The sequence below is a fragment of the Acartia tonsa genome, chromosome 2 (assembly GCF_053477335.1).
Source record: "Acartia tonsa isolate MP-2025a chromosome 2, ASM5347733v1, whole genome shotgun sequence".
Classification (NCBI taxonomy): Eukaryota; Metazoa; Arthropoda; class Copepoda; order Calanoida; family Acartiidae; genus Acartia; species Acartia tonsa.
This window is the reverse complement of record NC_137261.1, coordinates 31374896-31391110: the sequence shown is the minus strand read 5'-3', so window position 1 is coordinate 31391110 and position 16215 is coordinate 31374896. Positions and strand designations below refer to the sequence as shown.

Genomic DNA, 16215 nt, shown 5'->3' with positions numbered 1-16215 from the left:
GGTTTATAACCTTTTGGGGGGGAGGTACTACTATCCTCTTTTTCTTCTTAAGACTAAAAGTGGGTTGGTCAACTTTAACTCCCTTATCTTCAACCCCCCTTAAATGCCACCTAAATGTTCTTAATCCACTTTAATAAATTGGTTCTCCTTTACAGCCTTTGAAATTTTTTTTTAATTTGGGAGGGGATTTTTTCTAAAGGATAGCATTGCTGGTGAAGTGGTTAAGAATATCTTTTAGGACTTTTTAAACACTCAGACATACAAACACATTCTATTACTTTTTTTATAAAAATAATCTAAAAGCATAATGAAAAGGTATGAAAATGTAGGAAGTGACACAAAATACATATTTGTAGACATAATAACAAATATGCTTTAGGATCACCTCAAACATAATTTACATAAACAGCTTAAAACAAGAGTTTACTGATATTAAAAGTAGGCTTACCAATTGCTGTACTTTCTTGTATTGGGAAAAATTTCTAAGACAATATTTATAGAGTTTAACACAAACTTCATTACTTAATTACTAGCGGGTAACTAAGGACACTTTGGAGGAATCGACACCCATATTTTCAATTTTAGTTTTAAAAAGAAAATGTTGAAATATTTTTTTATTGGCGATTTCTCTTGGGAGGGTGGTTGTACCCTCCCCAAAATTAGTTATAAACCTTTCAAGGACCTATGAAAAACTACAAAAAAGGAAAAAAAATTGGTTTAGCGGTGGGTGAGATCCTTTAGTACAACAAAGAGAAACTTACTTCAATAGAAGGATAGTATTTTTTAAAGGAATTCTTTTTTTTGAAAATTTTATGACATTTTTATAATGAAATACTATTTAAACTATTTTTTGAAACCCAGTGAATGAGTAAACTGTTGTTTGTTAGGATCTGGTCGAACATAAATTTACCTAGTTTGGGTAATTTGTTTATATACGCCACAAACTAAAGGATGGGTTCATATATTAACCATGCAAAGTGGAACAGTTATACCTGACTGTATAAATAAACCAACAACCATCCTTACTGTTGTGTTACATGCTTAAAATATAAAGAAACTAATGTATTAACAAAACTTAATTTTGTTTTATTTCATTATGCTCTATAATAACAGGTCGATTCGTCATTCAAAAATATGCTATTTTAAATGTATTTGGTTAGGGATCAGATGTCGACAAATAATAACAAATGGATTAAGATAGCCTGATACATACGTCGGAAACTTTTAAAATTTCGCATGTATTCAAATATTTTACTTAAATTTGAAATATATAAAAAAAATAAGAAAACATTTTTTTTATAAATTTTTCCTTTTCCCTGACATTTGCTAAATACATTTGTAAACACAAACCTTGGTTTCTTAGGTCTGTTACAAACCTAAAATAACACCACTGAATTAATTTAGACTGTGTTTATTTTCTACGGTAATTATTTACAAAGAATTTTAGAATGGACATGAGTATTACTACCATAAGCTCACCAGTATTTATTATTTCAATGCACAACATTATTTATTCTTTTTGTGAACAAATTTAAAAAATTTCTTTTAACAAGAGTTAAAGATTTTTTTTTATAAATGTCCAAAATTTACCTAGTTTTTTAAGGCTTTGAACCTATTACGGGAAGCGCCAAAAAAGATTTAGAGGATATCCTCAGATTATGGATAATTTTTTCTCGGGGAGGGGTAAAATGGAAATAATTTTTGGAATAAGCTAATTCCAAGGAGATTTAACGAAAAGTCTTCTAAAATGTGTAATAATTGGTTCAGCCGTTTAAGAGATGTTAATGAACACATATTGCATAGATAATAAGTTAGTCAATATGATACTTTTTTAGATGGCTGCTAGCAGCAAGAACCCGCCGTGCTCGCACGAGGACATAAACTCCATCTTCCTGAACAGCGAGACAGTCCTGTTCCTGCACCAGATCTTCCTGAAGGGTCTGACCGCCAGGATGGACAGCTGGCCCACCCTGGTTCTGGGTACGTCGCTAGGTGCGATTATTATCCACTTTCTAAGAGCTAAATTAACATGTGTTTGAGTTTTTCCTTTTAGTATTGACAACAAGCAGCCGGCAGCTGTAGCTGTCTTTCATCAGAGGTCAGAAAGCTTTCGAATTGGACTTGTTTAACAGTCGGACAGATAGGAAAATATGGTTCCAGGACAAACGCAGGAGTCTCAAATGTCGGAGTTGACAAACGCAGGAGTGTTAAAATATTAATTTTATTAAGTATTTCTATACAGATTAGGTTAGGTTAAGATATGAATGAACAAATAAGCCACCCGCAGGGGTTAGGCATTTAATTAACCTATAAGATGGTCTAAAATAGGTTAGGTTAGGTTAAGTGTCCACTCCGACGTTTGAGACTCCTGCGTTTGTCTTAGGACCGAAAATATGTCTTGCTTAAAATGCTTATTCCTCCTTTAGCTTGAAAAACTGTTAAAATTGGATAGACAATATTCTGTTTTTAAAATAATTTTTTTTTTCGAAATTAAATTGAATATATGATTTGCATAACTTCATTTATAGTCAAGATTACTACACAGTACACGCCCCTCCCCCATAATTACTATCCCTAGCCACAAAAATAGTTATCAATGTTTAAAGGAAGAAATAAGAAAGTTATTTTGTCATTTCAAGAAACAACAATTTTTATCTGACCACCTGTTACAAGTCCACAAGGGTATCACACTAACCATATTAGCGGTTATATTAGACAGAGATGCGTGTGGTAAAAGGATATGATGCTAAATAGCAGGGACAAAGATTTGCACTCGGAAAAATGATGTATTATTTATGTACAGATTATTAAGCAATCATTTAAGACGAAATTTTTTTTGAAGCCATTGATAAGGTTTTATTAAAACTTGTTAGACAACCTCTTGTAATATGTAACTTTAAATACTTAACATTATTTAAATCTGTACTTAAAATTTAATCTGTCCCGTTCTACCAATTATTTTTTGAGTGCATATACTTTAACCTGGATGTTTCTAAGATAATGTAATATGCATGTATGGATCAATTAATTAATCATAGTAAATGGAAAACAAATGTACCTCTCTCTTTTGCCACGGATAAAAGAATAAGTTCAGAGTGTTAAAGAACAATCATTATTATTATATTTTTTATTTGCAACCGTTAATTAAAAATAAAATATAAACAAGTTTTCATTTTCAATTAAATAATAAATTTGTTTTGCTAATTCAAAAACACTTAATAATGATGATCAATTTCAATCGAGGTTAACTTATTTTTAAAAATTAGTTTTAGATATTATTGAATACACCTCTCTATGAAATTTTGAGAAAGATGAAAAATATCAAAATAGGGGAACCCAAACTTTTTTAACACATACTTTCTTAAAACGAACATATTTTCACCTCCAACACCATTTTTAAAAAATTTAAAGTCAGAATTTTGCCTTGTCCAAACAAGATTCTTAATTTTCATAATAAAATTAAATATTTTATCTCTTTTTTCCTGATTTTCACATTTTCTTTGATACACTTATACAGTTAGGGAGTTGAATCCATTTTATATAGGCAGAAATATAATCTATGATTACGGTTTTGACCCTCTAAAAACGTAATCTACCATTCCACTTTCTCCTCTCTTGGTGATGATATCATCAACGCCGATATGATTTTTGTAATCTACCATTCCAATTTTGCTTCTCTTGGTGATGATATTATCAATGCCGATACGATTTTTGAAATGTACCATTCCACTTTCAAGAGAGGCGAAACTGGAATGGTGGTTTACACTTTTAACATCGACATAATTGAAATCATACATACTATTTTCAAATTATGTTAATCGTAGGAATTTAAAAATTTTAAATGGTCAAAACCGTAATCATAGATTATATTTCTGCTTCTATAAGAATGGATTCAACTCCCCAACTGTTATAGAGTAAATAGTAGAGTAATAAACATTTTATCCATTTATGCATATTATTATATTTACTATAAATAGATAGATTCAAGAACGTCTTAGTGTTTGGGGAGTGGGGGGGGGGGTAAAGGGGTGATGATTACCTTCTATTTCTTTGAAGAAATATAATTAAAACCTTTACAATATATTTATTAAATATCAATCTGCACACATTATATACATGAATAAATCACTATGCCTGCACCAATTTATTATTAACTAGATATTTCATTTTCTTCCCAAAAAAACTGTGAATAGTTTAGAATTATAATTTTTTTATAACAAATATTTTGTTTATTTCATCTTAGTATTTAATTTTGAAGCAAGGTAAACCTATCTGGGTGTAGGTAGAGAAGCCTTTAAAAGTTATTCTTACCTTTAATGAAAATAATTATGATGTATTTTATCATGAGAAAGAAGTAAAAAAGAAAAATTTACTTCACTCATGTTCAACAATGAAACTTAACCCGTTGAAAAGTACAGAACTTTAACACCATTCTTTTTTTTCAACAAGCTTCAAATGTTATTCAAACTTTTTTGTTGCATTTTTCCTTTACTTAACAAAGTTAGAGGTGGTCCTACAAATTGAAAAATAAAAACTTGTAGAGTAAAGAGTGTCTCATCAGTAAGTAACTTAGATTACTAATTTGATTACTGGAAGAAAAATTTATTTAAAAACTTTTTTATAAAATGCCTAAAAAAAGTACTTTTTTTTCATTTCTGGATGACACAATTTTAATGCACTATTTAATGCATGTTGTCGAGATCAGATCATGGGATATCAAATACATCAGAAATAATTTTGATTAGGAAAAGAAATATATAATTTTGGGCAATATGCAAAACGATGTTTGGCAGAAGGTTAAAAACCAGAGAGGGAGGGGGGGGGGGGGGGGCAATGGGCTTCTTATTACACTAGCTCACAAAGTTTTATAATAACAATTTCTTATTCGTTGTCTTAAGAACTTTGGGGACCTTAGTGAATCTTGATTGATTGCTTCATTAAATTGCGTGATCAATCGTTTTAACCGCTAATTTTAATCTACAGAAGGGGTAATTTTGTTTATCATCGTTTGGGATGTATATCAATTTATCGGCTATTGTATTAAGATCACTGGTTAATCCCTGAAAATTTTTCACAAATATATTTTTCTTTGATTGTTGCTTATAGCTGTGCAGGCAGAATTACATTGTTTAATGTGATGGGAAAGCATAAATATATAAAACTATTGGTATTTGTTTTTCTAATCCCTGTAAATACTGACAAAATACATGATGGTGTATACATAGGATTAACTTTGTAATACAGCAAAGAGTCCATATCAACAAACTTTATCTGGAGATGTATCCTATATTTTTAAAATAAGATTTGCATCAAATACTTTTATTTGCAAATGCATATGTTTAGATGAACCAAAAGATATTTATTTATTTTTGCTTTAAAATTGGCCTTTCTTTATTACAATACCTCGGGAAAAGTTTATTTTTTAACGTTGAAATACAAAAAATGCAATTTGTTGATTGTGTTAAATCAACAAACAATTTCTTGTTTGAATGCACCTTTTGGTGTATTTTTCCAACATAAAAATTCTAAAGGTTAGTTTAATAGCCCATTACTTTCAAATTCTATTAGATTTTATCTTTTTCCGCAATCATCAAGTTTGACCAAACATACAATTTAAATATTTTTTTCTTTTCATATTCAATATAAAAGTTTATAAGTAAATTTCTAAATCTAGTATGGATTGAATATATTTTTAAATATATTAAATTTAAAAAGTCACAAAGATTGACATTCCCGCCTTCCCACACATAAAACAATAATAAATTAGGGAAGAAAGGGTGAAAATAACAATTGTCACCCACATTCATATAAAACAAGGATGACAACATCCATATAAGCGAAGCTCTGAAACGGTAGGACAAACGAACATTATCATTTGTAGAGTGTCACAAGTGACTGAATAAGCAGAAACAAGTGTATAAGTCTAAATAAAATTGAAAGAAAACGTGTAGCAAAACTGTTTAAATACATAATATTGCTTAAGGACATAATGTACTAAGTACAATAATACTTTTAAAGTTATTATGGAAAAAAGTAAATTTATTATTTTATATTTTCTCTATAAATAAATCTAAATCTAAAGTATATAAGCTATCACCAATTTTTCAGTCATCAATCTTGTAGTAAATAGAAATTTAGAAATGACAATATTTGAAAATATAAAATATCTTAACACTTTTCAAATCGTCTCATGTCCAAATGCATCTTAATTATAAATAGAATAGAATACTCTTTTAATTCGGGCAATGCAGCCGCGCGACTAAGCCTCAAATTAAAACTCGTTTGGATGCGTTGACATTTTTTTGAAAAGAGGAATTGCCAAACGTGGGTCAGGTTTACACATCTAGCTGCTTTTCTAACTTGTGGTGGTTGATTTTCCTGAGGCTTACAGGCAGCTGACGCGCGGCTGCCGAGCCTATCTTTTGATTTATAATGTAGATCAAATCTTCTAATCAAAATGCGCGCTTTATTCTGTCATATTTTTTATTAAAAATGTCTAGATAACCTTACTCTAATAATGAATATTTCTAATCCCTATATCTGACACTGCTGCATGTATCTCTGTCAAATTTTGATGAAGTTCTATCACAAGGAAATTAAATACAACAGGTCACAGGTTTATAATATTTATGGATCTATTTATTAAACCTTCATTTATTTTTTTTTGATTGCTTCTTAGAAAGTGGTTGTACATATTTGTAAATAATCTAATCTTACTTTTTTAATCTTTTTTATGTATTTCATATGTACATATGTAAAAAAAAAAGTTTTTGCCTTTTGATGGTTCTTCATTTCAAGGTTCGAATCTGCAATCCTCTAAGGCAAATATTAAACCCTAGGACAAACAAAAATCTGACAAAAAGTAAGTATGCTGCATATGGGGGTTTCAAAAATGCCATCTTTGTCAATTTGCATGATTGACAATTTTACCACCTTCACTGTCCCTTTAGTCAGTGTTTAATCTAACATTTTTTTCAATTCAGGAATCCAATAAATATTTATAGTTTTGATCATTTATGTTTAGCTTTAGATTCTTAATATTAATGTTCCTCCATTACAATCAACTATTGTTGTTTTTGCATGATTTATAATTCCAAAACTAAGAATTTAATTTTCAATTTTCAAAATAATTATTAAGTCACCTTATATATCAAAAAGCTTAAGCTGTTTAAAAAAATTCAATAAATTAAGAAATTTAAGCTTTTTTATGCACATTTCTTCTCCTTCACACTACAAAGTGTTTAATAGTTTGTCATTTCTTATTAGATTTATGTTGAATGAAAAAAAGTAGATTAAATACACATTTTTAATGTATTTATGTTCTTAGCGAATATTTTTGAAAACCATTGTTTAGTCAACAACTTAGGTTGTTGTAAAAAAACTTCAAATTTAAAGTAATTGGCTTTAAACTTTCGAAGATTTTATGTATGCACAATTCTTCTCCTTCACACTACAAAGTGTTTAATAGTTTGTCATTTTTTATTAGATTTATGTCTGCTTGAAAAAAGTAGATTAATATACATTCTTAATGTATTTATGTGCTTAGCGTTTTATATTTAGCGAATATTTTTTATTACTTTTTAAGAATTTTTTTTTACTATAATTTCCTTATTATATCGGCTTTTCAATCTTTTATATGTGCCATAAGTTTAAATAATCACGTATATATATAACATTATTTTAATAGAAAATAATCCATTATATTATATTTGAATAGTTCTTGTTATAAAACCTTCTCTATACATTCTTTTATAATTTCTCTTTCTATTGTCAACGAACAATTAAAACTGGTAAGCAATGAAATTTGGAATAATCCATTTTGATTGGACTGGTAATTAACCCCTTTTCAAGTGTTTCACATAAAATTATTACATTTGTAATATAGTTAATATTTCAATGTAAATTAGCAGCTAAATAGATTTTTTTTACCCCTATAATTTTTTAATTATTTTTTTTATAGCTCTTGTGAAGCAAATAGGATCTTGTTTAGTTTTGAAAAGATAAATCAAAACAATTGTTCCCTAAATTATGAAAAACCTCGTTAATATCTTTAAAATTGAATATTTATAAATTTCATATTTTTAATTGAAAACTTACCAAATGTGAAACATATTTTTATTATTAGGTGATTTGTTTGATATGCTGCTACCTATGCTATCTATCTATCAAGAGTATGTTAGAAATCATCATTATAGCTTACAGGTTGTTTATAAATACTCAGTTGTGTGCCATAAAGCTTTGATTCATTAAATCTTTGATAAATATGGTCTATTCAAATTTTCTGTCATTCTATAATTAATGTAGAATTTGTAGATACTTGATTTGCAATGTTTACTGCGTTAATGGATATAGGATCACTATTTACCTATAATCTCATTATGTGTGTTAGTCAAACGTAGTTTTATATATGAGGCCAATATTTCAAAGGATTTGATCTAAAAGAAAACCAACAAGGATGACAAAATCCATAAGTAGCGAAGCATAAAATCTATTATTAAATATTCAAACGGTCAAAGTGAGTTAAAGAGCAGAGTATTTGTAATCATAACAAAGAAAAACAAGAGAGAGAATATGCAAAAACTTACAAAACCAAGTTTATGTCTTTGAAAGTTGTAAAAAAAAGCAGCAATAAAAGCTGCTTAAATCAGTCACTACCTTATAAATTTTATACTTAATTATAGTACACGAAAAGAATATATGAAAGAAGTTTCAGCAGTGCATCTTTTGTAGTAGGAGCCGAGAAAATCTGTTGTAAAAAGTAAAAGCGCATAAAGTCTACTAAAAAGCAGTCCGACCGCTATAGTTTTTTATGCTTAATTATGTTCCATATTGATGGGAAAATGACAAGAAGTTCCAGACTTCTATCTTTTATAGAAGCCGAGAAAATCACGTTTACCCAAAACGTTCCAGACATATACATACATACGTAGAGATGGACATTTCAAATTATAGAGTAGCTTTGCTACTAAAAACACGCATAACGTTTAGAAGAAAGATTCAAGTTTTGTAAAGAAATAATAAATTAGCCAGATTAAACACGAGTATATGAAAATATATTTGTTGACTGCTGTAATATTTTTACAGAACTATACAACAATTATACATTTTACAATATAAATAGTATAAACTTAAAAGGAAGATATATTCATAATTATTTCATTCAACGTTTCTAAAATTTTGTTTTTATTTTCAGGTGTTAACCGAATGCAAGCAAAATAATCTGTAAGTATAAAAATATTTCAAAAGCAATTATGTGTAGTAAAATAATTTATCAAATACTTTGTTAATATCAAACTAACATAAATTAATTTAAAAATAAAGGCAAAAACATGCTAAATTACCAAATTGATTATATGTTTTTAAATCAATAACATGTATAGCCTATTATCATTAGTCTCATATTATTCGGTAAATAAATTTAAAAGTTAACAAAAAGTATGAATTAAATTGATTTTAGCGATACAACACATAGCATTAAAAGCCAGCCTAATACATTATTTTTTTAAAAACAACTTTTTCGTTAGATTTGTGACGTTGTTGAGTAGACTAGAAAAGAAGCCAGCATGCAAAGGAAGATCACTGGAAACTTTTCTTACTTACCCAATGCACCAGGTTTGTTAGGCAGTTTCTCTAAAAATGTCTGTAATGGAAGGGGAATTTAAAACATTTTTATTCCTTTGTATCAAGCTTTTTTGAGAGGTGAAAATGAGGAGTTTCAAAGGTTTAGAGGGGGGGGGGGTAGTCTAATTTTCAATTTTAAGGAACCTAGTTAAAGTGGCTGACCCGGATTATGACGTCAATAAAAATTAATCATTGAGAGGCCACTATAAATTTTACCATTGGTCAATTACAGTGTATACTGACCTCTCATTGGCTATTTTTTTACGTCATAATCAGAGTCAGACACTTCTACTAGGTTCATTTTAAGGGGGTAAATAAGAAGTTTCAAATTTGTATTGGGGCACATACCCAGTCACCCCCACCCGGCTCTTGAGACATCTATGCTTTTTATTATCATTTAATATCAAACTCTCACAAATAACATAAATCTGGAAACATTGCGTTGGCATTTAATAACAATAGTTTCTGTCGATTTTATTGCAGCTATCAAAATAAGACAATGGTGATACATAGTCCAATTAGCATTTAGAATCTTATATTTAAAAGAAAACGCAAATATGGCTGTAGTCTTTAGTTAATATAGTAACCTTACAAGATTTTAAAAAAATAATTGTAGGAAAATAAATAAAAAACAAAACAAACAATCGAAAAGCTTACAGAGTAGCTTCCCTTGTTTTGAAATAACCACACTTGAAGAATATAACACACATACATTATAAATTAACCTTCCAACAAAATAAATGTATTTTTCTTTTATTTCGAGGGAATTATCTACTATTCTATAGAAATTGACCTCAATAAATCAGGAATAATAATGATATTGCGTATGATTCGGTTCATGAAAAGAAAATAAAGTCAGGTAGTTGGAGATAGAAAAAACCTCATGGACAAATTGTTAGGGGGTTAAGAATTTTTCAAATGTAGTGGGGCTAGAAAAAATAGCTTAAAACCATTCCAAGACCAAATTTGCAAATAAAATAGACTTAAACCAATATATGACCTATATTAAGTCTACCTAGAATAAAGAACCCAATCGGTTCAGTAGTTATTGAGATCTTAAACTTCAGACAAAAAAACATTACTGCTTTCCTTCTTTTAAGAAATCCCTTATATCTAAGAACTAAACTGTTAACACTAATACACAATTACGGATTTGTTTAATGTGGTCCAATTAGACAAAAACTTGTTGGTTAAGTGTGTTTTTTTCTTTTTAAATCGAACACATTTACGATACGAACAAACAGGAATAAAAGTAATAAAACGTGTTTTTCGTCAGTTCAACGATATAAATTCTATTTTTTTCTCCCTTCTTTATTGATCGATTTGAAAGTTACTAAAGAGAAAATTGTAAAATTGAATAATTATGCAGGGAGGTAAAGGGATAAGACATTGACTGAAACATTGATGTGTATCTCCAATGACTATACCCAAATTTCCACTTAGTAGTTGAAATGTTTGAACACCCAACTTAATGAACCAACCAATCAAATTTCAATACAAGTGTCCAAAGTTGTTATGCCAACAAATAAGAAAACGTCATTATAAAACTTTTGGGACTAGTGTGATAAACAGACTATTGTTCCCTTGCTTCCTTATAATTATGTGTGATTTATTTTTGTTTAGATTCCTCGGTACATAGTGACCCTACATGAACTATTAGCCCACACTCCTCCTGATCATGTATTTGTTTAGATTCCTCGGTACATAGTGACCCTACATGAACTATTAGCCCACACTCCTCCTGATCATGTTGAGAAGAAATCATTAGAACATGCCAGGTACTTGCCATTGTACTGGCCAGTGGTTGTAAACGTGTAACGATTGTCTAATTGTAAAACATTGTATTAGTTTATTATAGTACTAGCGGCTTCGACGACCCGAATTGCCTTATTTCTCTTGGGAGGGTAGTGGTTGTATCAGAAGCTATCCTGTGAATAAGAAACATATCGTTCAGTGGTTAGCGATATCCTCCAGTACAAACCAACAAACAGACTGACAAATGATTGGTTGTATTTTGAGTTAATTTAGCAGATTCCACGGGTTTATCAGAAGACAAGTGTCCAATGATCTCCTTATTAAAAATGTATTAAAATAAAACCATATCAGCTTTTCTTCAAAACGTGATTCCTTAAATCTTTCTCGTTATTAACTTATGACAATACAATTATTTAGAAGGAAAAGATATTAGCAATATGTACAACTATGATAATCTCTAATGCTTCATACATGAAGATTAAATAGTGTTTTACATGTATAATATAGGTAGTATGTTAAATTAATTTATATGATTAAAGTTTGTATAAGTGTAGATCTGGCATTGTTCAAGGTAAATTTTGGTGGAATTGATTACCTCCAAAATTCTATTAACTTTAAAGGCTGCTAGCTGCCGAACTGCTGAACAGGTTATACGTTTAGCCGTTTGGCCGCCTCTAGCAAATTTAAATTTCATTTCTTCTTGAAAATATTTGATTCCAAGAATATTTTACCGTGAACTGGACACGATCCAAAAATAATAGATATTCATAATCTGTTTTGTCTAGGGTACAACTTGAAGACCTATCCAGACAAATGCACGATGAAGTGTCAGAAACTGAGAATATTAGGTAAAAATCAAATTTTAGAATTATAAATAGTGGGTTTCGAACCTTCTACCTAATACATTGTCATATCTTAGTTATAGTTTAAACCTTTGTTTGAAAAATAATTAGGGTAAAAAGTGTCCAATAAAAAAATGACGTCATACAAGAAAAATTACTAATGATGGGCCAGTATTCATTTTAATTGACCAATGGTAAAATGTATACTGCTGGCCCATCATTGTATGGCGTCATTTTTTATTAGGCACTATAAGCTGCTTCACATTGGACCCCTTTATCTATATTATATTAAAAACTATAATTTAAGGTATAAGTATTTTCAGGTAACATAATTCTTAGTCCATTTCTTTCCCCAAAATAGCTCAAAACCTTACAGGAATAATAGCTGTTTAAAAATCACTCATACACACAAACATCCAGCTACTTTTATAAATAAATACATATATCTTAAGGAAAAACCTGGCTATAGAGAGAATGATAGTGGAAGGATGTGATATCTTGCTGGATGTTAATCAGGAAAAAAATCATAAATAAATGCTCTTTTTGCAACGTTTTCTAGTTTCCAAAACGACAAGATCATTGGCGTGCGGATATGGGGTGTAAATTTGAAATTAAAAAGACCCGACTTCTCTGTTTTTTCACCCTTTAATGGTTTTAAATAACCCTTGTGAATTGATTTTCATGCTACTGAACTAGATTAATTTATTAAGGTAAGAAATGTTGACCCACCGATTCTTTATAGTGTTGCTGCTTCGGCTCAAGCAATAAAAAGATGGCTCCATTTTCAGCTTCGGTTTCACATTGTTGAAACACAGGACTCGACAGCCGTGCGTCAGTAGCCTGTAAGCCTCAGGAAAACAACTATTTGGAATTTCAAAAATCAGCCTAACCTATATATGGAAATCCAAAAATAGCTTTCAAATGAGTTTAAATTTAAGGCTTTTAGTCGTGGCTGACGCGTGGTAGCCGAGCCTTGCTATAACATACCATATGACTTAATTGTTATATCTTATCCCTTTTATATGCGAATATTATAGTCAGCACAATAACTAAATACAGCGTAGCATAGGAACATAAACTTTATTTGAACATACTAAATTTAATTTTCATGTTTCAATAGAAAAGAAACATAAAAGGGATTGTGTAGGTGTTTAATTAAAATAAACAGATTTTTTAATTAAACAAAGTACGTTTTAATATAATAGATTTATTTTAGCTTTTTGCAAAATTCGACTGTAAACCTTATTTCTAAACCGTATAGAAAATCATAAAATCGAAAAAAAATAATATTTGTAATATGATGTTAATGATTTTTATAAAATAGGTTTTTGTTCGGCAAGGTACTCTCATACAGGTATAATTTTATCATCCTTTTTTTCAAAATCAGATTTCCTAGAAATTAAAAATTTTACTATTTAAAGATACCTATTAGATATATTTATTATTTTATGAATACTGACCGAACATCATTTACATTTTATTCAGAAATATAGCCTTAAAATACTTAAAGTAAGAAATAAAATAGCCTAAAACCATCTCGGGATCTATGCCAAGATTACCAAAAAAATGGTAGAATTCAACTAGTTCAGGGAAATTTATGAGATTTTATCGGGGAAAAAACATTCAACGAGCGCCTGTGCCTCTAGCATCTAGTGGATTAATAGGATACAGAAATATAGCCTAAAACTATTCCACTTCTAAGTCCTAATTGTAGGTGATACCTGACAAACAGAAGAGTAGTGGTAAGGGCAGACTTGGATCAGCCAAAGGTGACAGAGAAGCTATTAGACAATGCTTCCTGTTCTCAAATCATCTTATTGTCACAACTAGAACTCAGGCATATCATACACATACATTTCATCTTGTTTAAAACAAAACTACGTATGGCTATGACACAAAATATATATGAAGTACAGTAAACAGAGAGAGGGGATAATGGTCTGGGTATTACACTAACCTAGTCCCCAAAGTTTTATAGTAACGTTTTCTTATTCGTTAACTTTGGTTAACAGCTTTGGAGACTTTAGTGAATTTTGATTGGTTGGTTAATTAAGTTGAGTGTTCAAACGTTTTAATTACTAATTTGTATCTGAAGAAGGGGGAATTTTGTGTATTTTGTGACCCTGTCTGTTAAATAACTAAGATACACTTAATTATTATAAATACAACTTTAACGGAACGTACACAAAAATCACATATTATTTTAAGCTTTGTAATGTAATGGTAACTTCATATCAAAAATTTAATAATTTCCTAATACTAGCGTTACATACATACAGACAGACAAAGTGAATGATTGTACATTTTTATATTCGTAAAAAAATTGTCTGTAATACGATGCTATACATGGTTTTTCAATAACGGAACTAATCCAGCGGATAATAATCGGTTTCGAAGCCATACTGGAAAAGTGTGTTGATGGTATGGAACTAAATTCAGGCTGGGAGGCTGCATCTGGTGGACAAGGTTGGCAAGATTCCTCTGGCTGATGCTACTCTTGTAGAGGATCCTAATGAGGAAGAAAGAAATGATGATGGTAAGACTATTTATGTCCAGTATGGCTTCGAAACCGATTAATATCCGCTGGATTTGGACCAGTTCTCCACCATACTATAGAATTATGTATAGCATCGTATTATATCCAGTTTTAAAAGAATATAAAAATGTACAATCATAATATTAAAACCAGTTTTGTTAGCCCGTGCCTTCGGCTTCTCGGGGCTAACAAAACTAGTTTTAATCTTTAATCTTTTAAGTTTTAATTTTTATATCCGTGGAAAGCTGTTTATAATACGATACGATAAATAACTATTATGGTGTGTTCTACGTCTATTAAGTGTTGGTTGAATCAATACATTTAGGCTATATATGGGGATGGGTGCTTTCCCACAAAGTGACGGAAAACCCACATGTTATATCTATTAACTAGCGTCTACGCCCCTGAGGCCTCTAGGGGTAATTGAGGTTGAGAGATGGTTGAATTCGACCACCCCTTTGTAATTTTTGTTATAAAATAAATATAAAAAATTGAAGGGAGTAATGTTTTTTTTTCTGAGGGCGATTTCTACTGTGGGTTTTGGGGATAGTAATTCCCAACCCAAAAATAGTTCTAAACCTCCCCAGGACCTATGAAAAGCTACAATGTAAAGCAGAACCATATGGTTACAAGATCCCTCGGTAAAGACAGACACACACAGTTCCTGTTACTTTGAATGTTTTTTTTAGAATCTTCCTTATGTTCGAGCAACAGTGTGACTAGCAGCCTCAGTGATGTCAGCAATGGAAGCAATACAAAGTTTGACTATCATAGGTAAGTAGTTATTTCAAAAAGATTATATAAGGACAGCTTTATGTAAAAAATTGAATTATTAGACAGAAGCATGAAAAAAGGTACTCCTTCAGCAGACAAAACAGCTAAAAAAATTTCATGTATATAGTTTCTAGAAATCTAACTTTATTCTAAGGAATTCAACTATTCCTAGCTAACTCATTAAATGATATGTCATTTTCCTTACACTATACTAGGAAATAAATTTTTATACAATATAATTTACCTGAGAAAAGCTTTATCTTAAGAAATGCGATTATTTACAGCTGACTCTTTATGTGAACGAAATAAAAAAATTATGCCCTTTCTTACGCATATGTGTACACACAGTACAACACTAGTTCCTGTGGAAAACGTAACGAACGTACTTTTGAAAAGAATTGCTATTTGTAACTTTAACCATGAAGGATAGGTGCACATTTTATCATATACAGAATTAAAACATTAAGTAAATACAAAACTCACGTAAGAAAAAATCTGCAATATAAAATGACAATAGAATAAAGTAAGTAATTTATAAAATATGATTTTGTCAACTTAAATTCATAAAGGGATTTTTATTATCTTATAACGATTCCAATAGATACAACATATTTATCATTAATGCACAGAAAAATCATTAATGTGAAACAACAATATGAAGGCAGTACTTCTTGTGATGGACTTGAT

The 16215-nt window shown here is 29.9% G+C and overlaps 1 protein-coding gene across 1 annotated transcript in view; it reads left to right on the top strand.

Moving 5' to 3' along the window:
- The window catches only part of LOC145312503 (ras-specific guanine nucleotide-releasing factor 2-like), an 86423-nt gene that overhangs the window by 16374 nt on the left and 53834 nt on the right, over positions 1-16215 (top strand). The window contains exons 13-23 of the mRNA XM_080151760.1: positions 1836-1992; positions 8126-8202; positions 9194-9222; positions 9525-9612; positions 11314-11399; positions 12162-12224; positions 12671-12735; positions 13544-13572; positions 13933-14055; positions 14658-14754; positions 15444-15528. Of these exons, the coding sequence (XP_080007886.1) occupies positions 1836-1992; positions 8126-8202; positions 9194-9222; positions 9525-9612; positions 11314-11399; positions 12162-12224; positions 12671-12735; positions 13544-13572; positions 13933-14055; positions 14658-14754; positions 15444-15528 (899 nt within the window). The remainder of the gene's footprint in view (positions 1-1835; positions 1993-8125; positions 8203-9193; positions 9223-9524; positions 9613-11313; positions 11400-12161; positions 12225-12670; positions 12736-13543; positions 13573-13932; positions 14056-14657; positions 14755-15443; positions 15529-16215) is intronic.